General features: G+C 48.1%; 1 protein-coding gene across 5 annotated transcripts in view; it reads right to left on the minus strand.

The window, feature by feature from the left end:
• The window catches only part of ACACA (acetyl-CoA carboxylase alpha), a 938,215-nt gene that overhangs the window by 828,967 nt on the left and 83,070 nt on the right, over positions 1 to 26,178 (minus strand). The window contains exon 1 of one of the 5 annotated variants that reach the window (XM_085649481.1): positions 7,953 to 8,105. The exons of the other annotated variants lie outside the window; for them this stretch is intronic. Coding sequence (XP_085505607.1) covers positions 7,953 to 8,008 — 56 coding nt within the window. The 5' untranslated portion in view covers positions 8,009 to 8,105. Of the gene's footprint in view, positions 1 to 7,952; positions 8,106 to 26,178 lie in introns of those variants that run through there. 5 annotated transcript variants of the gene reach the window in all.

Here is a 26,178-nt window from a genome sequence, read left to right on the forward strand (position 1 = left end):
CAGGTCGTTAGAGGTTAGCCATCCGACTATATGTCTAAAAATATGATTAATTAATTAAAATAATCCACTGTGAACCATAAGTCCTCCTGTATATATTTGTCACTGTTCTACACTGCGCCACCGCTGTTTTCTCCACTTGTCACCCGCGCCATTTACCTCTGAGTGTCACGAGCACTTGCGTGCACCAAGTTTTCGGGTTACCTATGCAATAATTGCTTACAGTGCCAATACAGCTGTTCCCAATTGTTTTCTACAATCATTGTTTTCTTCTTGTGCTCGGTCAAACACATGATGCCTTGAGCACATCTGAATCAAATGACGAGCCTCCCCGCTTCTTTTCTCGTAATGTCGCGTGCATACTTGATTACCAGCCCTCTCAATAATACCCGTTGAGATATTGGTGTTTGTTTATACTTCCTTACCCTGATCTCACCTCGGTCTATGGGTTTACTCCTGTGGTCTGCATCTCTGCTGGGCTGGTGTACATCTCTAGGTTTGAGGGGCGGATGTCCATTAGGGCGACAGAGTGATTTACTCCGAGGTCCTGACGAACAATACTCCGCCCCCCAAACTTTGAATCAGGCCCTTAGGATCCCTGGGCAATTTTGATGAGCTTCTTTTTATACACAATTATTTCTTACAGGAATGCAACATGCAAATTAGCTCCGATGTAAATGTCCCCTGGCACTATCCCTCTGACAGATATATTTATATGCACAGTTATCCTGCTTTACAAATCCTCGCTCAAGGGGAGGCTAAAGAACATAGTCTGCTGCGCAGTAATTCTTCTGGCCATGTTTTGTCCTGTAGAAGAAGTAGGCTGACGTGTAAGTTGTATTGCACAACAACTGTGACCTGCAGATTTTCTCCCGTGATAATTCTAACTACTATATGTTTGTCACAGTAACTGTGACCCGCTTATGTTGTGCCACAGGGGGGCTTCCTTTCAGAATATTTGTGCGCAATAACTGTAAACGGTTGATTCTTTATTATAAGACTTGCATATACGCCAATGCATTTGGAGTCTCAATCCACACTCCCCAGTTCTCATCTCCCAGTGTTTGCTCCTAAACAACTTTCCCCGCCGTTTGTTTCTCCCCCTTTTACCTGCTGGCCCCGCACTCTGTAGTGTCCTATTATTGGCTATAAATAAATACATGAATAAAGCATGAATTGTTTTTTATAAATTCTATGTTGCAATACAAAGTATTACCAATTAACAATTTATATTAATACAGTCCACCAAATCTACTGAATCAGGTTAAAAGGCTTCATTGAGCATTACTGCCTGTGCAATACACGTACAAAAACAATATCTTCTAAATTAGGTAAAAAAGATGCAAAATATACATCTATGCTGATAATTCACACATTCTGATCTGTCTTGACAATACTACTCCATTCAGGAGGTATTTCTGAATACGATGAGTTGCAACTGGAACTGGGTGGCTTCTGAATGCTTCTTAAAAGTCACACATACAGCCACTGCAAAAGGACCTTAATTCACTGGCTCCCTATTAATTATAGGATTCAACCGGAGTCTCTTTATAGGACATTCAAGGCACTTCGTGGGCTGGCTCCTGCCTTTATCTTCAAGCACACAAAAGGTGATGGTAGGAATGCTTGCAATAAGTCTAACCCCTGGCAATTGCGTGCGGAAGTAGTCCAACCCATTGTTTTTTTGCCCACCATACCACCTCACTTTGGACACAGACATATGAAAATCAGTCTTGACATGCACTGCAATAAGAACAGTACAGCGGGCCAGGTCCTCGCTGAACCAGAACACAACTCAAGACCGGCTTCGGCCTCATTGGGGCACTTCAGTCAGATGCAGCCTGGTTCCACTTGCACAGTGAACACAGGACCCACGTCAACGGTTCAGTCTTTAATTGGCTTGATATATATTTGCCTAACTGTTCGTAATTAATTAAAATAGGAAGCTCTGTTTCTAGCAAGACTGACCTAACAGAAGAGGTTCCACAGGGCTCAATCATATCCCCAAGCTTGTTTAATCTATATCTCCAACCACTTAGAGAGATTCTGAGTAACTCTGGAGTTCGATATTAGCAATATGTGGATGATACCTAGATCTACCTGGCATCCTCCTACTCTCCAAGACCCTCAACAGGATTCAAAATGGATGACAAACCATCACCTAAAACTCAACCCAGCAAAAACAGAATGTCCTCTAGTCTCAACAAAAAAATCCAACCTCCCTCCCAAGAGTGGCTTGATACCTTCTCTCCACTGAACCGCAAACTGGCTATTGTGGAGAATGATAAAGTCATTTGGATTTTCCCTTGACAGTCACCTTCAGAAGCAAATCTCGTTCATGGCCAACAGCACACACCACCAACTTAAACAGCCCTCGAACATCAGGGAGCTCATTGCTCAACGGGAGAGCAAAACGTCAGTCCAGGCGCTGGTGCTCTCAACACTGGACTTTGGAAAGTCTTCTCTTCATTCTCCCCAAAGCACATCAGCCCCTTCTGATAACAGTTCTTCAAGCACCTGCACAGGGCTTTAAGTGGGCCAGGTCCTGCCGGTGCTCAGCACCAGCAGTTCTAAAAAGCAGGTGCTGAGAGGGGTCCCCATCGGGCTCTCCATTTTTGCCCTCACCCTCAGGGCGAAAATAAAAATTTTACCTTTGCAGCAGTACCACCCTTCACTTCCTTTGATGTAACTACAGCGAGACCCGTTATAGTTCTTTCAGTCTCATCATTTCAGAACTGAAGCATTTTCAAGATTATTTACAGCAAAGCCATAGTTGTTGCTTATATATCTTATTAAACTAACAACTATTAACAAGTCCAATAGCCCTGGCTTGTTGTAGATGTAATGTAACGTGTTGTATTGTGTATCTGGATGCAATGACAGAAGCAGCAATCTACCAGTCGAGCGGCACACTATGCTAAGTACAGATATTTAGCTTAAGTGTTTTTAAGCCACGCCCTTAATGACATCAGCCACGCCGCTTTGAGAGACCTCCCCCCAGTTTCTTCATCACACCTGAAGCTCTGCACCTGCCCTGATTGTAACAGGTCACAAAAATGGTTATCATACTTCTCCTATAGTTCTCACCCTACAACGGCGTCCCAATGAAGCAAGAGCACAGATTAAGACTTAATGTTATCGCCCACACTGCCAACTTAGTTGGAAAACTGAAAATCGTTGGCGCTCAACGGGGGGTTCAAGAAAGGCTGAAGCCCTCCTGCTCCAAGCTTCAACATTCAGAGAGCATTTTATCAAAAAAAGCCCTCTCTGGCAGTGCAACAAGGGTCTGGAACTCCCTCCTACCGTCCCTTTGCACAACCTTGAGCTTTGCCACATTTAAAAAGGATATCAAAACCCTTCCATCTAAGAGACAATTTCCTTGAAGTTATGATCGATTCTCCACATCCCCTTTTTAGGTCTTGGCTGGAGAGCAGCAGCGCGCATGCGCTGCGCGAGAGCTTCTTGGAATTGATACAGATTCCGAAGCTCTCGGAGGCGGAGTTGAAGCCCCTCCCATCTTTCTCATTCGCTGGCGTCATCTTGTATGCAAAACACTGGCTTGTGATTGTAAAGGAGGCTTTTTAGTCCCTCCTTGTTGCAGCCTTGTCTCCTTTTGGCCCCGCCCACCGGGATTGGATCTTTTACTGCCGGCGTTATACCTGATGCTTTAATTAGTGTGTAAGCACTATTTTTTTTTACTAAACAATGTAGGAGAATGGCGGCGCTTGTGTAATAATGATTTTGTTTTCACCGTAACTGTATGGAGTGTCTTCGAGGAAGATTCTCTAGCTTCTAGGTAATGAATGAGCCTCGTTGTGCTTCTTGTGTTTGCCAATTCGGCTGAAGTCTCCGCTTCGTCTTGCGAGGGCAGGCAGAGGGCAGCTGACGGACGGGGTGAGCGTACGTAAGAGGGGCGCAGGAGAGGGATGAACTCTCGAAATAGCCTCATAAGTTACGGAGAGGAGAAGCCGCTGACGACAGCTGAAGAGTCCATCTGCGAGATTTACAGCATTGAGGAGCCCGTCTCACGTTCACGCGTACGAAGCACTGCCGACCCCCTGTCTCTCACCTCCCTGACTAATTAATACGAGTCTGCATAGAATCCCGACCGTAGCATGCAGTTTTAAGTCTTGCCATGCTCTCAATAAAATCTTATTTTATGTATTTTTCAGTTCCTGCCCTTGGGGCATTTGCGGTGTTTGATGAAGAGATTTACAAGGAACTGAGCTGCTCACACATCTCTAAAAAGATTTATTTGCTCACCCCATGGAAATCTATTTTGGAAAAAAAACTCTAAAGGGAGCAAGAAAAGGGAAAACATTTATTAGTTGTATTATTTTAGAAAACAACACATGTAGTAGATGCCGGGGATTGAACCCGGGGCCTCATACATGGCAAAGCATGCGCTCTACCACTGAGCTACATCCCCTACTGATTCATACACAGTTGTTTACTAGTATGTCATTCAGTGGAGTCTCACTGTGATTTAAAGGTAAATGTCATGATATTTAAAAGGGTCCTACTGATCACCAGCAGTGCACTGCACAAAAGACGTGGATTGGCAGACTGGGCCGCCTCCAAGGACCGCCTTGCACTTGTGCGCATGCGCAGATGAAAGGAGGGCCTTTATCAAAGAATTTTCATTTTAATATACATACCATACATGCAAGCTATCATGCGCTTCAGGCAGATAAGAAAACGTCCTTTTCCGGAGACACGGCAACGCGGGTCCCCGTGTGCACCATGGTGATCTTTCAGCAGCATAGAAGGGCGGACCTGCATGGTCAGGACACCAGCGGCAGTGCTGCTGTGAGAACCATTGCTGCAGCTCCTGATTCTTCCTGTGCGCAGGATCACACATGCATCTGACAATCAGCTGACGGCCCCGCAGCCTGCCTTTCACTGTTGTTCCATGCCTCGTGGATGAAATGAAAGTTGCAGCGTGGAGTGAAAACCGGATCTGACGACAAACGAAAACTTTTGACTAACCAATTAAGCCTCCTAAAAGAAATACCAGCACTTGAAAAATGCAAGCACAAGGGCTGTGCAGGCAAAACCTGGAAAAAAATAGTTCCACGAAAGCATATTAAAACAGTACTTCAGCCATTGGATACTGACAAGATAAACACATGAGAGGAACAAGCATTGAAAATGCAATAGGTCTCATCTTTGATTAAGTTAAAGCCATTTGCTTCGCCAATGGTATTGTATAGCAAAGCAAATGACTTTAACTTAATGAAAGGCGAGGCCTATTGCATTTTTAATGCGTGTTGACTTATCCAATGTATTCAGGTACAATCTGCCCGACTTTTTTCCCTTGATTCGAGCTGCTGGACCTATGAGTTTTCATAGTTGCTTATCTCTTATTTTTATGATAATTTATACCCTTATGCGTATTCTCTTGCAAAGCGCTCTGATTCACTTAGCCCACATTCGCGCCGCGAAAGTGAAAGTGATCGTGATCAAACATCAAAGTGGCTGTGCGGCCGCGAAAGTGAAAGTAATCGCGGTAAAGCACAGCGCGCGCCCGCGCACATGCACTGTAGCTCTAGGCTGGCCTGGTAGCACTTTTTGGAGCCCTCTCAATTATGATAATTAATACCCTTATGCGTATTCTCTTGTAAAGCGCTCTGATTCACTTAGCCCACATTCGCGCTAAATGAAACTGCAAAAATAACAAGCATTGGCATAGCCAATAGGTCTCGCCTTTGGGACCTTATAAGTGTTTAGCCATGCAACAGTTGCATAACTAAATACTTATAAGGTCCCAAAAGCGAGACCTATTAGTTATGCCAAGTGAAAGTGATCACGATCAAACGTCAAAGCGGCAGTGCGGCCGCGAAAGTGAAAGTAATCGCGGTAAAGCGCTGGGTCAGGCGAGACCTAAAATGTGTTCGAAGATCTCTGCTCACTTGCTATCCGTAATAAGAGACAAAGAGCTGCCCAATGTCAGCATATGCCTTCTCTTACATGCCCAGGAGATGTCACTGTTGCACAAGTATTGCCCTGCTCACTACTTCTGAGCTGGACACCGCTCTCGCTTCGCATAAGCCTCCCCCAAAAAAGCAAGGTGCGTTACAGGTGTAACTATCAAGTAGAGCGTCAGACAGGGCGTACCCAGCATTCCCGGGAGACTCCAGGTGTGCAAGGGGCCGACGTGAATTACAGGCTTCAGGCATGGGAGAAAAGCAAAGGCGAAGAAGGATGTCTGAATTTAGACAAGTGAATACACAACCCCAGGGCAGAACAAACAGAACGGTAAGAGGCGACTGCAGGAGCTCAGAGACAGTCAGATATTGACAGACTCAACCTGCTGATCGGGCCCCCACCCCACCCGCTTCCTGACACTCGGGAATAACTGGAAAGGCCTGTTCTTGTATTCATCGCGGTGCCGACCTCCTGCGGAATCCTGGCCTCTGGAGCTGCAACTGTCCCTGTTTCTATGTCGGCGCTCAGGTTGCTTCGAGGCGCTTCCCAGCTTCCATAAACAGCGGGACCGCGCCACGGTAGATGAACAGAGCTGCCCGGGCTTACACGATTTGGTCGTTTGAGGAAGCCGGGCCTCTGAGTAGATCTCGTCGTGGTTGAAAAGCAAACAACTTCGGGGAGCACATGGTCACTCCCACTGAAGGCTCGCAGCCAGGCTTATTTCACTCCTGCGTTCGTTCATCAACCCGTGTCATTCATTCAGTCATTGATAACACCACGCCTATCGAGGGAATTGAGCGGGAGACTGGTCTTGAGGAGGACGTGTAGACATCGGGCGACGAGGGGTGTAGACCAGAAGAGGGTGATGTGGTTGTTGACCCGGTGTAGTCTATGAGAGGGTGATGTGGTTGTTGAGTGGGTATAGTCCATGGGAGGGTGGTGTGGTTGTTGAGTGGGTGTAGTCCATGAGAGTGTGATGTGGTTGTTGACCCGGTGTAGTCCAAAGGAGTGTGATGTGGTTGTTGACCCGGTGTAGTCTATGGGAAGGTGATGTGGTTGTTGAGTGGGTGTAGTTCATGGGAGGGTGATGTGGTTGTTGAGCGGGTGTAGTCCATGGGAGGGTGATGTGGTTGTTGACCCGGTGTAGTCTATGGGAGGGTGGTGTGGTTGTTGAGTGGGTGTAGTCCATGAGAGTGTGATGTGGTTGTTGACCCGGTGTAGTCCAAAGGAGTGTGATGTGGTTGTTGACCCGGTGTAGTCTATGGAAGGGTGATGTGGTTGTTGAGTGGGTGTAGTCCATGAGAGTGTGATGTGGTTGTTGACCCGGTGTAGTCCAAGGGAGTGTGATGTGGTTGTTGACCCGGTGTAGTCTACGGGAGGGTGATGTGGTTGTTGACCCGGTGTAGTCTATGAGAGGGTGCTGTGGTTGTTGAGTGGGTGTAGTCCATGGGAGGGTGATGTGGTTGTTGAGCGGGTGTAGTCCATGGGAGGGTGATGTGGTCGTAGAGCGGGTGTAGTCTATGAGAGGGTGATGTGGTCGTTGAGCAGGTGTAGTCTGTGGGAGGGTGATTTGGTTGTTGTGCGGGTGATATGGCTCTGTGGAGGAATAGACTATAGGACAGTGACTACTGGGGCTTTGTGTAGGATTGTGGTCTACGAGAGGATGATGCGGTCAGTGGGTGAAATGTTCCTGTGGAAGACACCTGGCCTGCCCGATGCGTAAGGTCTCGGATAGGAGATGTGTTCTTTGGGAGATCTGGGTTTAGTGGCGGGAATGTGCAGTCCAGTGGATGAGCGGTGGCTCATTAGAAGTCGTGCAAATTGGTGGTTTTAAAATCCCAACCGGAGTTGCACACCCTGCTTCCTCACTGTACTAAATTGTGTGATCTTCGGCAAATCGCACTACTTCCCTGTTCTTTGTTTACCATGCTGGCAACTGCTTGTTCACTGTAAACGTAACTGGGCACTTTAGATTAAAGCACCTCTCTACAGCTGCCCCTCGTGATACCACCACGCCCAATTCCTACCTCTGCATCATGTAGTAAGTCATCTCTGCTGTTTCGTTAGCTCCGTCCTCCTCCATAGCTCCTGGAAAACGGGGGCTTCTGAGCGCCCGCTCCCAGCAAGAAATTACGTTTCGGGAGGTTGCTGCAGCCGCCTGCGGGCAGGCCAGGCTGTGAGAAGATTACCCTCCCCGAGCCCTGCCGGACTTGCTCTGCCCTCACCTTAGCCCTGCTTTCTCACCCCCTCCCTCGCGGCGTGTGCCGCCCTCAGCCTGCCAGGGCTCCCCAGGGCGCCTGCCCTGGGCGGGCAGATAAGGCTCAGAACAGCTCGTACTCCGCCCCACTGCAGAACGACCCAGATGATGAAATCTGCACAAAGTTAACGTTTCCTGGTCAGAATTCGTTTTGAGGGCACTTTTAATGAATATTTCATAAAGCATGTAATGCACTAAACCTCTCCTTAGTATGGACTGGAGCTCTGGTAATACATATGTATTACTGCTGCAGAATCGGGTGGTTGATTTAATATGTGATGCACTAGCGTGTCGCTTTCGGTCCGTTACTGTGACGCTTCCCCGGGATACTTCGGGGACACTGGATTTCCAAGAATCCAGTTTGTGCTCGTATCAAGGAGCCGACACCCTGGTCGCCCGTACTTCTAAGCTATTTATCCTGTCGTTGGTGACCTTTTTTCTATGAATCTTACAAGCCAAATCAATCACTCATTGAATACTGGAATTCATCCCGTGCTCGTACCAAGGAGCCGATACTGTGGTCACCTATATTTTTAGGTCTCGGCTAGCGATGGCTGCGCTTGCGCAGTCTCGCTCGCGAGACATAATGACTTGGGTGAAGAGGGGCTTGAACCCGCCCCTCTTCTTCCCTGTTCTCCATTGGCTGGCCTAGTAAATGCTGGCCAGCCATTGGAGAAGACGTCCCGTCACTCTAATCCTGCCCCGTCCTTTTCGGATCGGGGGGCGTGTTTTTTGCGAGAAGTCTCAGGGAGGAGACAACAGCAAAACACGCCCCCAATCCGAAAAGGACACTCCCTTTCTCCGAGGCATTTTCTGCTGTGCCTCGGAGAAAGGCGGTGGTGTCCCGGCGTTGCTCCCTCACCTCCCGGCTCCTCCACGTGCCTCATCCCTCTGCTGCTGAGATTACCGAACGCTGTGCGCGCTGCCGATCCAGAACCGTTTATTTCCAGTGGTATCCATTTCCCCTGGTCTCGCTCTCCTCGTTTTTTGTATCCATTGCAGCTCGCAGCTTCCTCCTTGTCTTGAACATGAAACCCGCCCTTCAACTTGAGAAGTGAACATTGCTCAAAAACTTTCTGTATCAAATTTCTTAACATTTGAGGTAGAATCTGCGTGTCTCTCCCACACCAAGACTAAACTCCATCCCTCCCAAATAAATGCTTAATTGGATGCGGCGTAACAACCAGAGCTGCCCTGGCCGGATTTGGAGCTGGGGAAGTGGGTTCGAGTCTCGGGGTGGCAACATCTTGTGATTCTGGATATATCACTTAATCTCCCACTGCCTACCAAAAATGAATGTGTCCTCGTGTGAGGTAACTGGTGCTCATTTAAAGCGTTCCAATACCTTTGGGTCGAGTTCGGCCTATATAAAAACTGCAAAAGTCTGAAAAACCTTTGTAAGGGGCCTGCAATGGTAGGTGACACCGCAGGGTAGCTGATGTTTGTTTAATTTATGGTTTTGTATAGCGCTGCCTGTCATTTTGGACGTCGGAGCGCATCACGTTTCATGATCCAAGCAAAACATTCGTTGTGTACACTAAGCCACATTTTATTTATGTTTACATATAAATACGTCCATTTCCAGACACCGAGTAAGTGCCTATACAGCTTGGCGTGAAGTGTCATCACTCACGTCAAACGTGCCCTACTGTTTGACGTGCATTATTTACATAGAAGGGCAGCGTCGCTCTCATTAGCAGCCTACTGTTTCTGGGTGAGTGGCGGGGGACGGCCCCGTGTGATCCTGGACGCACTCAAAAGAATGGCATTTATTGGGTCAGCAGAGTCGCGCCCTTTACACGAGGCTGTTCCCAAGTGTTTGTTCGCGAGCAGTGCTTTCATTTCTGCTGTGAATGTCAGGGTGGCTGCGTCCCCTCCCCCCCAGTCCTTCCCCCTATCGCTGGACAGAAGATTCGCCAGGCACTGGAAAAGCCAGGAAAGAGGGAGGGGGCGAGGGGAGCGTAGTGCGGTTGGATCTTAAATTCAGAGCGGGGACGGGCAAGGTGGTACGTACCCTTAGTACAAAGACATACTTAACACAAGCGGTGTATCATACAGTGTTAACAGTTGTCTTATTTCTGTTTCGATAGACTGCTAGCGTTTGCAGCAGCAGCTGCATGGCCGCCATTGGTTGAACCGAGTCTGGGAGGCAATCTAGGAAGCGGAACATGTCCGAGAGCGGGGCGGCTCTGGCGGGAAACAGCGAGATGCCGGGCAAGAAGCAGAAGCTTAGTAGCGATGAAAACAGCAACCCCGACCTATCCAGGGACGATAACGTGAGTAACGCCGGCAAGAGCAGCGTCTTTAACACATAAAGAACAGCGAATGCACCTGGGTTACTTTAACTAAGGTACCAATTTTGCTAAGTTTGGTAGAGGGTAGACGCCCCCCCCCCCCTAAGATGTTGCGCTCTAGTGAGTTGTCCCCTTGCCATATTCAGGATCGCCTGCGCTGTTGACTGCTTTCCGCGGGGTAACAACGTGCAGGGGGCAGTGGATCCCCCCACCCGCTGAGCCCAAGACAAAAGGCTAATTTAAAGGCCATCAGTTCTCCTTTTGTGGGAGCACCCTGGAGCTAGCGCAGTGGAGGGGAAACAAAGGCTTGTTATCACTTAGCAAGCATTCAAGGGACACTCCGGTTTGGAAGCAAGCTTTTCACTTTGTTCAGTCCTTAAATATAAGAGCTTGTACTGCAAGGAATGTCAGCTGTATTGTTATGTGTGAGTATTTACACGAATAGCCATTTAAATGCTCATTTTTTAAAATTATTTTACAGATGATGTGATGTCACTTCCTTTGATATCACAGTCGATGTCGCGTGCAGTGACGTCACACGTCGTGATGTGACTTGCATGTTAACTTAGTTAGCCCCCCCCCCCTTTTTTTTGGACTTGTGCCATGGCATTGCAATAACTGTTTGTGTTCAGTGAGCGTGGTTGTGTATTGAGAGCTTTCTGTATGTAGGTCTGCGTGCCTCGCGCGTGAACATGGACTGTATCCGTGCAGTGTTTTGGAGTATTACGCATGTCTGTTGTGTGCACAGTCATTTCACCATAGGCGCATCCAAACTATCTCTCCATTACAGATACAAGTTAGTCAAAAAGCAAACAAAAGTCTCCCCCTTGGTGTTGCACTTGCAACATGTGTTTTGCGTTTTCTCTAATGAAGTGAAGCTTGCACCACCCTGGTCTTGCTAGACTATGTGATGTGATCGTTTTGCCTCGTGATCCTTCTTTGCCGAATGCACCAGGAACTTCGGCAGTGATACAAACATACATTATTTTGTTATAGTTATAGCTTGTGCGCAGAGCTGGAAGTGCGGCCCCACATAGATAGAGCGGGGAGGGGAGGGTTTATGCGGAGGCACAGTTCTCATCTGAGTGCCATGGAGCGAGGGGCGGAGAACCCGAAAGAAGCTTAGCACAAGCATTTTTTTTTAAAGTCACGACCCTTCCTGCAATCAGTGCCCCAGGGACGGTGCTCCGTTTGCCGCATAGCTGTGACTGCTGCCCCCAGATCTTAAGAGATTGGCACTGAGATGTGAGGTGATAAATTAGCAACCAACGCTTGTTTTACCTAGCGTCTTATGCGATTGGTGATGGTATGTTACTGAATAATTACAAAATGCGCAAGATGCCAGATCCGTATGTGTGTCCTAGGTCCGCGATAACAAGGCACAACAAGCATTTACAATGCAACGGTCTCGGCATTGTTAAAGTTAGAGCTATTGTCATTGCTCATGACAATGCCGTTTCTTTAAATGTTTTAAAAACATAAACAAAAATAATGTCATGAGCAATGCCAATAGCTCTAACTTTACCAATGCCGAGACCATTGCATTGTAAATGCTTGTTAAGCTATTTATCCGGTCTTGGTGACCCTGTTACTTTGAATATCACAAGCCAAACCAATTAACCTTTGATATTTCTTGCATCAGAACATTGTCTGTGGATAACTACTCATGTCCGCGGGATATCATTATATTGTACCCCGCTTTGCTGCTTTGCCTTGAAGAAGTTCCAGTGTGGAACGAAACGCGTTGGCTGTGGATCTCTTACGAGAAAATTAAAAAGAAAATATCCAAGATATTATTTGGACTTGGACTTCTTACTGGTGCAACTTCCCCTTTTGCTTTTCCTTTATTGAACTGGTCTACAGTAGAGTCGACCTACGGCGTACTCTGGAAGATTGTGCACAGGAATTGAACTTTATAAATATTTGGATTTGAAGTGCATAACTTATGGTCAGCCGTAGTGTTTGCTTTTTCCTTAAACACTAGCGTGTCTATGTTTCAATCAGACACGCTCTAGGGCGGTGCGACCGGTGCTACCGGTAAATAAGTGTATAGGAAATGTTACCCAAGTCAGAGGACTACAAGGTATTGGAGTCCCATGTCATCCATACTGGTAGGCAGGATAGTTTAAAAGTGCTTGGTCTGGCGGAGGAGCCTAGCGCGCAACCATGATGGACACGTAGGCACAGGGCTCCCGAGACTCCTGCAGCCTCCCACGATTATCCTGGATTTCATCCTGATCTTTTGAAGGAATACTACGGGTGAACCTACGCTGAGGACACCCCTGTTCTCAAAACTCAAATCGGACTCTGGGAACGTTACTTCTTCGGTCTTTGGGAAAGAGGCCTGCTCCGCGACGCTGCCCCGGGCTCGGGTTGGCATCTTCCCCGTGTCCCAATTGAACAACAACGGATCCGGAGCGTCGGGCTGACCCGTGCACCCCGGGTTTCACTTTCGCTTTTGACTCTCCTCAGTGACGTGGAGAGCGGGTGCCTGTGAAGGCTCCACATCTGAGCAGCCCGGAGGCTGGCGGGTGAGATCGGTAGTGGGAGCTGTCTACCACTGATTGCGGTGTGCCCCCCCAGGGAACCACTGCAACACACGGGCATCCGGTGGTTGGTTTCCCCTGCCGTGTAATGGCGGCCCGACTAGACGGGGACAAGCTAAGGCCCAAGGCTACCCGGAGAGGTGGCTATGTGCAGACGAATAACATGGATCGGTATGCCCATCAGAAGGGGTCTCCTGGTCCGAGTGGGCCCGCAGAGGTGGCTCGAGAGGGACCGTCATCCTCGGCGGAGCTGACACTTAACGATGTCATGGGTGCCATCGACGCCATGAAGGAATCGGTTGGCCAGCGGTTTGACTCTCTGGCCCACATGCTGGACACTGTGTCAATAGATGTTAACCTACTCAGAGCGGACCTTTCGAAAACCAGCGACAGGGTCAATTCACTTGCTCTCACGACCTCGGGCCTCACGAAAGATGTTACTGACATGCAGACGGAGCTTCACAGTCTGAGGGCCCTCACCGACCTCTCGGTCAAGCAGTTGGAAGATTTTGAAGGTCGGGCACGACGAAACAACGTGCGCATTGTAGGTGTGCCGGAGGGGTCGGAGGATGGGTCAGTGGATCTTTTTGTGGAGGAATTGATCCTGAACCACCTCGTGCCGAAGGGCCTCAGCAAATACTTCATGGTGGAGCGGGCCCACAGAGTCCCGGGGGGTCGACCGAAGCCGGGGGCCCCACCGCGTCCCATCATCGCCAGGATCTTTAACTTTAGGGACCGCGACGCCATCCTACAGACCTCCCGTGTAAATGGCCCGCTGAAGTATGAGAACGTGGACGTTAGCTTTTATCCTGACTTTACTCAGACAGTCCAAAAACAGCGCATGGGGTTTCTGACTGTGAAACCGCGTTTAAGAGACATGGGCCTGAAGTACGCCATGCTTTTCCCGGCTAAGCTTCGTGTTGAACTGGAGGACCAAACCCCCTTTTTCGACCGGCCTGATGCGGTGGAGGAATGGCTTGATACATTGCATCGTCGGCGCGGGGGAGATGTACGGACCGAGGACGACGGGGGTGGCTCGGCGGAGCACCCGTGAACTACTGAACTATTGTTCCTGGCTAATCGTGTGTTGAACTCAGACTTTGGTCAGGGGTGACCTAGTACATGGGACTGCATTGCCCTTCCTTTTGTGTTGGGGGGCTGCGGAGTATCTGGTGAGACTCTTCCTCCTCCGGGGGAGTTTTCTTTCTTTTCGTAGACTAGGTTTATGTCGGGGCGACAGGCACACTGCGAGTTGGGGTGGCTAGATGTTCTAGTGCAGGGGTGCAGGGTGGGGGGGTGTGTCATGGGAGTTGGGGGGGTGGTGGTGGGGGAGTTGTTGTTGTTTCAGGTTAGTTTTACACCAGGTGATCGAAGTTCTGTTTTTTGCTCTCGTAGTGGGTGGGACGATCGCTGTGGTTGGGATGGGGGGTAGGGGGTTGCATATCTTAACATGGAATGTCAATGGTTTGGGGGATCGTGTGAAGCGAGGGGTGGTGCTACAATATCTGAAGCGTCTCTCTCCTGATATTGTCTTCTTGCAAGAGACGCATTTGGTGGGCAACTCCTGTCAGGCATTGAATAGACGGGGCTACCGTTTGGTGGCCCATTCCGGCTTTACTACTGGGTCCAGAGGGGTAGGCATTATGGTCCGAGCCTCTCTCCCGCTGGAAATTGATGAGGTGAAGCACGATGACCGGGGGCGTTACGTAGTGCTGGTTGGCCGGTGGGAGGGTAGAACTTTATGTTTGGTTTCAGTTTACGTCCCCCCTGGGTTGCAGACTACCACTTTTGCGGATCTGGGAGGTCTATTGCTTGGGCTCCCTGAGGGCCTGTTGCTGGTTGGTGGGGATTTTAACTCTGTTGTGTCTGGTAGAGAGGATCGACACCCGCCCAGAGACCTCCCTGGGGCGCATTCTTGGTTAGGTGGTTTTATTGACACTATGGGACTGGTTGACTGTTGGAGAACGATGCACCCGGGGCTGGCTCAGTTTACGTTTCACTCTGGGGCCCACGGCTCCCTGTCTAGATTGGATTATGTACTGATGCCGGCCGCCCAAGCCCCAATGATTGGGGAAGTTAAACATCTTGCTCGTGGCATCTCGGATCATTCCCCGGTGCTGCTCCACTTGGAAATTGCCTTGGGGGCTGGGGGGAGGGTGGCGCCGATTAACCCCTGGTATCTCCGTGACCCCACAGTTCGTGCCCAATTGGTGAAGTCCCTGGACCGGTTTTTCGCGGAAAACCAGGGTTCCGTCGCGTCAGCTTTGACATTGTGGGAGGCCTTTAAGGTGGTGATCCGTGGGCAGGCGCTATCCCTGATCTCCCTTGCTAAAAAGCTTAAAAACGAAGAGGTAGTGCACCTAGAGTCTGACATAACTAGTATGGAAGGGGATCTTGGGCGGGGAGTCACGAGGGAGAAACTTCACGCCCTTAGCCTTAAGCAGTCGGACTATAGGGCGCTGGTTACGAATGCTGCGAAGCTCGCTAGTCGGGAACAGCAGGGGCGCTTGTATGATGTGGGTGACAAGGCTGGAAAACTGATTGGGTGGCTGGAAAAGAGCGAAAGAGTGAATCGAGTGGTTCCGGTGATTGTGCGTGCTGACGGTGTGAGTGTCACGGATCCCGGAGAGATAGTGACTTGTTTTGCAGATCATCTGCGTGACGTCTATACGTCGGTTTCGGATAGGCCGGAGGATGACTCTCGTCAATTGTTACGAGATATTACGTTGCCATGCCTCTCTGTCTCCGACAGAGGTTTGATGGACACGGCATTGACGAATGATGAGATAGCACTGGCGATTCGCGCACTCCGCTCCGGAAAGGCTTTGGGCCCGAATGGTCTGCCGATCGAGCTATACAAGCTTCGTCCTGAGACGCTGGCGCCTCATCTCCGTGAGATGTTTAATGCATCGCTTAAGGTGGGCTCCCTTTCGCTGGACCAACGGCTTGCAACGATTGTGGTTCTCCACAAAGAGGGGAAGCCGCGAGACGGTTGTGCATCTTATAGGCCTATCTCACTCCTGAATGCCGAACCAAAAATTCTTGCGAAGGTCCAGGCAAATCGACTGATTACTGTAATTGGCGACTTGGTTCATCCAGATCAGTCTGGTTTTATTCCGCATCGCAACACCGCGCTGAACCTGCGGCGCCTACATGGAGTTCTCGCAAAAGTCGACTGTATCCAGGAGCCCACCATTTTGGCGTCTTTGGACGCCACGATGGCGTTCGATACGCTGGAATTGTCGTATCTTTGGGCAGCACTGGCCAAGTTTGGTTTTGGACCCGGATTCATTAAATGGGTGAAACTGTTGTATGTGGAGCCGCTGGCGCAGGTGGTGGTGAATGGTAGGGTGTCTGCCCCCTTTGTGCTCGGGAGGGGCACCCGCCAGGGTTGCCCCTTGTCCCCGCTTCTTTTTGCTCTTGCGCTGGAACCCCTGGCGGCATGGCTGAGGGGGGAACCCTCTATGGCGGGTATCCGGTGGACTCCGACGTTTGAGGACCGTGTGTCACTATACGCTGATGACATTTTGCTCTACCTCACCTCGCCGCGGAAATCATTGATGGTGATGTTCGATGTTTTGGCCTCCTTCGGACGCAATTCTGGGCTTGTTATTAATTGGGCTAAGTCCTGTGTATATGTGTTGGTTGGCGACCCCCCTCTTCTCCCTCGCGGCTGTCCGATTCAAATCTCTCAGGCTGGATTTAAATATTTAGGCATTCACGTCTCCCTGAGTTCAGCGGATCGTTACTCTCTGAACCTGCTGCCGCCGCTTCAGCGGCTTCGGGCGGACGTAGTCCGGTGGCGGAGGCTTCCGTTATCGCCGCTGGGCAGGGCGGCCTTATTTAAAATGATGTCTCTGCCACGTTTTTTGTACGCCCTACAGAATACGCTGGACGTGGTGCCTGCACGATATTTTCGGGAGGTGGAAAGCCTGCAGCGACAGCTGGTGTGGGATGGGAGACCACGCATCACTCTTGCTAAGCTGACTCTTCCATGGTACGATGGTGGCATAGCTCTTCCTGATATCAGACGGTATTACTGGGCGTCCCAGCTGGTGGCAGTGAACCATGGGACGTATGGCCCGGCTTTGAACCCCGCGTATGAGATGGATAAGCTACTGTTGCCGGGTGGGGATTTCAATCGAATGCTTTATTCCAGGAAGGGACGCGCTAAACTAACGGGCCCCACGAACAATGCTGTACGCGCATGGCACGGCGCCACTGCTGCTACGGGCTGGAAGGGTCGCCTGACTCGGGCGACTCCGCTGTATGCTTCTGAAGAGTTGGGCGGGCTGTGGCGCACTAAGGGATTTGAGAAGTGGGACACGATTGGTATTAGCCGCGTTGGGGATCTGTGGGCGAAGGGCGCTTTTAAAACGTTTGATGTCCTTCGGGCCGAATATAGCCTGAGCGATAGGGAATTCTTTCGTTACGCGCAGATCCGCCACGCCCTTCTTTCTGCCTTTCCGAACCCGGCTGATATCCCTGAGGCCTCCCCTTTGGAAGACCGTATACTTGATGGTTACTTGCCAGACAGCACCATTTCCCTGATCTATAAAAAAATGATTAATACTCGCGCTGACCTCCTCACCCGCCTGCGAGAAGTATGGGTCGCTGATGGCCTAGAACTGGATGATGAGGACTGGGTTGCGGCTGTAGCCTCGCCGAGAGAGGTGGCCATACCCGCTCGCCTCAGATTTGTGCAGTTAAAGATACTACACAGGGTCTATGTTACCGGTCCCCGCTTGCTTCGCTTGGGATATTCGAGTGATGGTTTATGTAGGCGTGGCTGTGGCCTGCTTGGTACTTTTCTGCATATTTTGTGGGAATGTCCAGTGGTTGTCCGGTTCTGGACTAGGGTGCATGCAGTGATGGAGGAGGTCACTGGTGTGGCCCTACTCCCGGAGGCGCGGCGCTGTGTGTTGAATGTGTGGGAACCGACTGATTGTGACGCGGCCCAGGAGCGCTGGGTGACTCTGGGTAATATGATAGCCAAAAGAGACATCGCGCAGCTGTGGGGCTCGGGTAGGTCTCCTACGGTGTCGAAGTGGAGAGAAAACATGGACTGGTGCATGTTCCGGGAGAAAACCGTGTATGTTGCTAGAGGCAAACCCAAAAAATGGAATAAGATGTGGGGTCCGTGGAATTCTTACTGTAGTGATATATGCACGCCCCCCCTGGTGATCGCCTCCGATGTGGCCCCCCTGTCCCCTTAGCTCGGATATTCCTGTTCCTTCCTGGAATCGGTACATGTGTACTTCCCTGACCCCTTCCCGCCTCGCCTAATACTAGCTTTTGCTTATAGTGCCGCTGAGAGGCGGCTGCCCCCCCCCCCCATGGGAGAGCAAGTCCCTGCTTATATAGTTTTCATGCCTGGTTTTAGTTTTGTTTTGTTGTTTTTTTCTCATAAAATGTTAATTCAAAACCTTCTTGTTGTATGGAGTCTAGTTGTGGGCCGATTAGCCGCCCCCCCGTGCAGGTTGCTCATTTGCTCGCTGTATTGATTTTCCTTTTTGCACACTAGCGGACGGCCTCGGAGGTTGTAGGCCCGTGACTGTACATATCTGCTGTGTCAAATAAAGGTTTTAAAAAAAAAAAAAAAAGTGCTTGGTCTGGAGTAGCACAAGCCCAGAATTGGACACGGAGCACCATTGTTCGGGGGTTCTCTTTAATAAAGGAATTGATTTCTACCACCCAGATTAACCCTTTCTGCAACATTAATCAATGCTGTAATTTGTACTTTGCAGTGTGCATGCAGTTTTTTGATGACCGTTAATAATTCACTGTTCTATATTAGGATTGTAACTTTTTAAACTGCAAGTAAAAAAAGGAGGTCTCTTTGAAAAGCAGTAACCCACTGATCTATTTAAATTATATGCAATTTGTGATCTGCATGGTATACATTCTTTGCAACAGGCATATTAACCCTCTGTGCTATTTTATGATTGGTCAAAACCCCAACTAGATAAAGCTCTGATCTCTCTCCAGGAAGAACATTAATCACTGGTTATCTTGACATTTTTATTGTTGCCTGGAAATTGCTGGAGGCAAGGAACAGCAGCAAAAGGTGCTTTTAAAACAGAAAAAAAACCTTGCAAACTCGGCGCCCACTGAAGTCAGCACCCATATGAGTGATTGTCTCTGTGTAATGTGTGTGTGATGCAAAGTGCTCTGACACCTTACACTGGTATGAGTGACACTATCTAACTACTTCAATGCATCTGAAAGAGAGTGGTTATGCAGACTTGAGGGGCACCGATAAAAGGTGGTGGTGATGATGAGGGAATATGATGTGGAGTTGGTCACAACGGATGGAGGGGCAACCAACATTATCACACCAGGCGCCACCAACGTTATAGCAGGCACTTGTTTCAATGATTACATAATACATGGGAGAAAGTACCCGCTGCATCACATTATAAGGATATTTAAAGTCACCACGGAATTCAATTCTCAGGTCTTAGAATGCAAAGGAGACTTAAAACGTACAGCAGAAGATACTCTATTCCTTATAATACATGGTTCCCACCATCTCCCTTCAAGCAAACTGCCGAAATCCTTAGTAACTTGCTCTTTCATATGAAAGAGATAGTACAGTAGCACGCAACAAGAATAGAAGCAGAATCTAATGTGAACTTAAACACACCAAAAAGCAGTTAGTAATTTGTTGCAAAAAGATAGATATTGAATCAGCTTGACAGTAAGGCTCACAAGGTAGATAAATGCAAAACCTCACAATGTAGATAAAAGCAGAGATTCTATTTTTCATGTGATAAACTTTAGCGTGCAAGATATAAACGTTTCCTCAGATATCTTTTACTAAAAAGAAAAAGTGACCTGCAGAACGGCAATATCAGAAGAAGGAAAATGCAGTTTCCATTTTCCTTGTTTAAAGTGCAACTGTAATAATTATCCGAGGCCTTCCTTTCACCTTGGCTGCTGGCTCTGGGCGATAGGGCCGGACTGGCCGTAGCGGGCACCGGGCATTTCCCCAATGGGCTGCCAGGGTGGGGTCAGTTTTGGGCCCCTGGGGGGCAGATTTTGTTACAGGGCTGTTTGTGCAGCATAGCTGCAATATCGTCCCCTGTAACAAAATCGGCCAAACCCGGCCCTGGCAAATACCTCGGCCACACCCCCAAACTCCTGGGGGGCCGGACTTTGCCAGGGCCGGTTTTGATACCCAGTCCGGCCCTGCTGATAGAGGGCATGAGGACGGCACAACTCAGCTGTAATAACTTATCACAGTTAGACAGCTACGTCATTTAGTTATTACAGATGACCAGAGACATCACCATCTGTCTTTAAAAAGAAAATGAGATACAGGCTTTTATAATGGGAATGCCGGCACCCATGTATTATAAACGAATACATGTATATTAAAAGTTTGGTCCCACTCTATGCCAGCGGTGGGGATTATTCACTTTATGCAGCTTTTATTATAAAGCACTACATGTTTTCTTTCGGTTACTTCAGAAGGTTAGGTGAAATACAGACTGTGGACTTAAGAGGCCAAAAGGTGTGCATCTTGGTGACTGAAACCATCCTTAAACAAGCGAGGCAAAGCCTATAGGTCTGTCGTTGGCTCTAAACCTTTTGGCTCTGTCAATGCTTGTTTTGTCATTTTTTTAAAAACTTTATTGTTGGGGAGCTGCTTGACTATTGGCAATATAAAAGAAAGCATATGCCAAAGGCAAAAGTATTTTCTTGGTCTAAAAACAAAAAAACATTGTCATAGTAGTCTCTGATCCTGAAAGGAATTAGTTTGTGTGTAAAAGTCCTTCTTGTGAAAGGCCAGAATGCCATCACTCACAGAGAAGTTAACCACTAGCGAGGGCCGGACGGGCCGTAGCGGGCATCGGGCGTTTTCCCAGGAGGCAGGAAAGGTGGGGCCGGTTTTGCAGCAGTGGAGGACGTTTTTTGTTACTGGGGCCAGTTTTGCAGCGATGCTGCAATATCAGCCCCCAGTAACAAAAGCAGCAGTGCGTCACACTTGCCCCTACCCCACCCCCCAGGGCTGGGTTTCCAGTCCGGCCCTGCCACTAGCTGAAGTGAGATGACCCTCTGGCCCACGCTGGGTGGAAGAAAAAAGTGGGTGGAAGAAAAAAGGGAATGACACAAGAACAGACAAATGCATGAAGAGGGCAGGCTGACATTTCCTAATATATTATATATCATCCCATACTACTCTCAAAGATACAACTGCACTCTGAAGTCTAAAGTTAATGATGGAAAGAGAAGGATGCTGGGACTGGAAAACAACAATACATTTCTCATACCTGCCCTCCTCATATCTGCGCTGCTGTCAGAGAAAAAATAACACCGTAAATGATCTACTTATCCAAGACGCTTTAACAGCATTACAGTGCCATGTATGTGCCCCCGATGGGTCAAGCAGAGTGATATTTTGTGTGGCCGTGAGACTTCTCTGGGCAGCCATACTGCTGCTAACTCAGGCAGCTGGATACACAATGAAAATAGTAAAAGCTGCAAAATGGGATGCATTTTGTTCTCTAAAACATGGACAGAGCCAGATTCCCCTCTCTGTAGTACTCCTGAAAACTCTTTTTTAGGTTGATCACTTAAGGTCAGGGGACAGCACTGCTGTCAAGCCAGACCTACAAAGAACAAGGAAGAGGTAGGGAAGCAGAGAAAGAGTAGGGGTGAGAGAGGAATGGAGAACAGGCGAGTAAGAATACATGAAAATGAAACAGAAAGGGGGAGAATGAGAAAGAGTTTCACTTTAAGGCAAACAATGGATGACATTCAATTGGAATGATGCACATAAATGTCAACATTATTATTCAACGTTCCTTTTCAGGATTCCACTTTGTGACATTTTCTAGAAATGCGGTATAAAAGGGGGTGGTGATGGACGGAGCATCAGAACCAATCAAACACTCACACCCAGTCAACAGATCTGGGTATGATCCATCACCGTTCTTTAGCCCACTCTGCCACCCCAGTTCAGACATGGCCATATGCAAATCAGTCTGACCCTGTGCCTCATGGGAACAGTCCAGCCCGAACTGCCAAGCCATGCCTTCCCTGGACCGGAAACAAGCTTCCCAGGACCGGTTTCTGGCATTTCAGCCGTCTTCAGCCAGGCTTGCTTGAATCCAGTGGCAAAGTGAGCAAGGGACTCACGTCTGAGCATACCCTGCCAACTTATGGCGAACAAAGCGGTACAAAAGGGGGTGGTGATGGACGGAGCATCAGAACCAATCAAACACTCACACCCAGTCAACAGATCTGGGTTTGATCCATCACCGTTCTTTAGCCCACTCCGCCACCCCAGTTCAGACATGGCCATATGCAAATCAGTCTGACCCTGTGCCTCATGGGAACAGTCCAGCCCGAACTGCCAAGCCATGCCTTCCCTGGACCGGAAACAAGCTTCCCAGGACCGGTTTCTGGCATTTCAGCCGTCTTCAGCCAGGCTTGCTTGAATCCAGTGGCAAAGTGAGCAAGGGACTCACGTCTGAGCATACCCTGCCAACTTATGGCGAACAAAGCGGTACAAAAGGGAGTGGTGATGGACGGAGCATCAGAACCAATCAAACACTCACACCCAGTCAACAGATCTGGGTTTGATCCATCACCGTTCTTTAGCCCACTCTGCCACCCCAGTTCAGACATGGCCATATGCAAATCAGTCTGACCCTGTGCCTCATGGGAACAGTCCAGCCCGAACTGCCAAGCCATGCCTTCCCTGGACCGGAAACAAGCTTCCCAGGACCGGTTTCTGGCATTTCAGCCGTCTTCAGCCAGGCTTGCTTGAATCCAGTGGCAAAGTGAGCAAGGGACTCACGTCTGAGCATACCCTGCCAACTTATGGCGAACAAAGCAAAAACCAAAGGAAATGATGAACGGAGTGTTGAACATTACAAGCACTCACCCCCAGTGAGGCACAGGGTCAGACTGATTTGCATATGGCCATATCTGAACTGGGGTGGCAGAGTGGGCTAAAAAATGGTGATGGATTAAACCCAGATCAGTTGACTGGGGGTGAGTGCTTGCAATGTTCAACACTCCGTTCATCATTTCCTTTGGTTTTTTTTTCTAGAAATGACCAGCAGAGGATGCTGGACAAAATAAGTTACTTAGAAGAGGCCACTTCTTACAGAACTATTGAAAATTCGCCATTATAGAAACAAAAGGAATGTGCTTGTATATTTGAAAAAACATTGCTCAGTACAATTCTACAATATTTCCAACTTGAGCAATGAATGTTAAAGGCTGCGGGGGTAGACATTACATTTTTATGTGAGGCTTTGCAGTCTAGTGGCTAACCTGCAGGCTTTCACATCAGCAGTCCACGGTTTGAATCATGGCTTTCACATTTACTCCCTTTGTGGGACCTTTGCATGTCAGAGAAAGAAGTCTGGGCATTTCTTTTTGGCCAAGAGTCCAGACTGTCCCTCATTTACAAAATCTGAGCAGCATTTGTAATGCCATAGAAAGGCCGCTTGTGAATTATTTGAAAGGGTGAGGGCTATGTGACGGGGTGGTCACATGTAAGGAAAGTTTGGGTGGGTGAAGTATGTGGCTGGTGGGCCTCGTGTAGAGCTAGTGGAACAGCTGGCTTAGTGGTTCTGATGTGATGATGGTCTTTTGATGGTCTATGCTCACATGGAAAGTGCCAAGTATTCTAGGTATACCACGCCACACGCAAGACTGCAGAAGTCATGGTTAGAAGTGCAATTTGTGTGTCAAATAAATAAACAGTTCCTTTGCTGGTTTCAGTTGTATTTTTGTATACAAATGTTTTATCTCATTATGTATTAATCAAGCAACACCACAACTTATTTTTCCACACCTTATTACAGAGACCGCACCCCCTATCAGGATTACTTTGCTACTTGCAATTATTAGGTCATGCCTTCAAATATTCTTTTGAGGTGCTTTAAGGGTTCTGCTATTTTTTTCATCCTACTTGAACGAGTGAGGTTCCCCCATTTTTCTACAATCAATCAGAAATTACATGTGCATAATATCAACATATATTGTGGATTTTAGGGACGCATGGAACACAAGCATTTAGAATATATTTGTGCTTTCTATGATGCAAACTTTAGACATGTGTATATTTTTACTTTTACTAGGCGCAAGTCTACCTACCTTACACCAGAAAAGAGATTTTGAAATTTGCTGATGTATGAGTGTGTATGCTATTTCTGTATGGTTAACCTAGCCAAAAGGCAGAGAGCATCAAGTCAACAAATGAGACGGGTACCTGGGTTGTGGCTAGTTAATGCACTGAGATTGTGATTTAGAGGCGAGTCTTTCTTAAATTCAAGCAGTGTTGAGGAGGACTAGATGGAAGCAGGGATGCTGCTCCAGATTCTGGGTGCATAGATGGAAAAGGCCTGCTGCCTTGTTTTTCATTCTTACACATCTTAGTCTGCTGGTGCCCTGGCTGAGGGTGTGCTGAGAGTCACCAGAGGTGATCAGCTTGTTCGCAAGATAAACAAGAGTCCTGGTTGTGATAGCTTTGTAAATGATGCAGCTGATTTTGAAGATGACGTGGCCGGCACGGGGAGACAATGGATTTCAATCAGGATGGAGGGGATGTGGTCATAATTCTCCAGTCCCTGGATGGGACATGCTACGTGCGTAGGATGCCCTTAAGGGACCAGGGCCAGTGCCAGTGTGGAAACTGTGAGGCCATGAAGCAGGGTGTTACTACAATCCATACAATCCCTATGCTAGAGTACGAGGGCTTGAACAGTAACTCTGAAGTTACTTTCTGGAAGAAACTGTTTCACTCTCTTTAGAAGAGAGAGCTGGTATGTTGGATCTGGCCCCTTTTGCAGGGTTACCACCAAACATTTTGCCTTCCTCCGCTATTTTTCTGACCTTCTTTTAGATGGTTTTAGGACTCTGGGCACCTTACCACTGCTAAGCAGCCCCAAAGTGCATGTGCTCTCTCCTCTGAACACGGTATGATTGGTTTGCACCTGTTTGGCACATTTGATTTACTTGTAAGTCCCTTGTGAAGTGGTATACGATATACCCTTAGCATATATATTAAATGCTCCGAGTTGGCCTGCAGCACTGATTGTGCCACCAACAGACGTAGCCTTTCAAACCTGTCTGAGGCCTGCGTGCACAGTTTACTGCCACTTTAAACTCCCCTTTCCTTACACATAAGTCACCCCTAAGATAGGCCCTAGGCAGCCCTATGGACAGGGTGCTGTGTAAGTAAAAGGTAGGACAAGTGCCTTTATTTGTGTGGCATTTCCTGGTAGTGACAAACATCCTATTTGTTTTTCACTGCAGTGAGGCCTCCTCCTCTCATAGGCTAGCATTGGGAATTCCCATATATACTTTTAAGTGGTAATTCCTAATAAGAAAGGAGTGCCATTGCCGTTTGGTATGTTTAGAGTAGTGGAGATAAATCCTGCTTACTGGGGTAGTTGGATTTTACATTAATATTTTAGAAATGCCACTTTTAGAAAGTGGAACAGTGAGGGGTAGGGCCCTTATCAACAGCCACCTTGGGCCTCTAACAAAGTACAAGGAGTAAAAAGAAAGGTGGTTGCGTTGATTCACGTCACTTTACTCAAAGACAAGGAAAAGTTCATCAATAAACTAGGCCTGTGTATTAATTTCATAGTTTATTTAACATAGTTATTGTGTTTTAACATGTCATAAAAAGGAAAAACACTCGTCTTTGACATCATTCAAGAGTACCACACAAGTGACAAAAAACGATGACAGAGCATTCTTACACGTGATAATGAGAATGGTGCAGTAAACACAATGCAATAATTGTTATTCATTCATTCCAAACATAACTGAAAGTGCTCTACATTTAACAAATGAGTGTTGAAAAGTGCTGCTACATTTGGAGAAACACATTTGAAGTCAATTGTTTTGACCAGTCCAATATTTTTTGTGCAAGAGGGTTTTATAATTGTTACTTTAAAATATCATGACCCTCTAGGTGCTTTCATTGGGTTTCCAAATCATCTAATAGGGATGGGTTTGTGATTTCACACTGTCTTTATCACTGTCCATACTGATGAAGATTAGAAGAAATCCCCGATGGTTCTTGCCGACGTGTTTCGACCCACTGGTGGCTGGGGGTTCTCATCAGGATTAGGGCTGGTATTATTCTTGTGTATCTTATAACTTCAAGGGCAGAGCAGTTCCA

Source organism: Triturus cristatus, chromosome 3_2 (genome assembly GCF_964204655.1).
Source record: "Triturus cristatus chromosome 3_2, aTriCri1.1, whole genome shotgun sequence".
Lineage (NCBI taxonomy): Eukaryota > Metazoa > Chordata > Amphibia > Caudata > Salamandridae > Triturus > Triturus cristatus.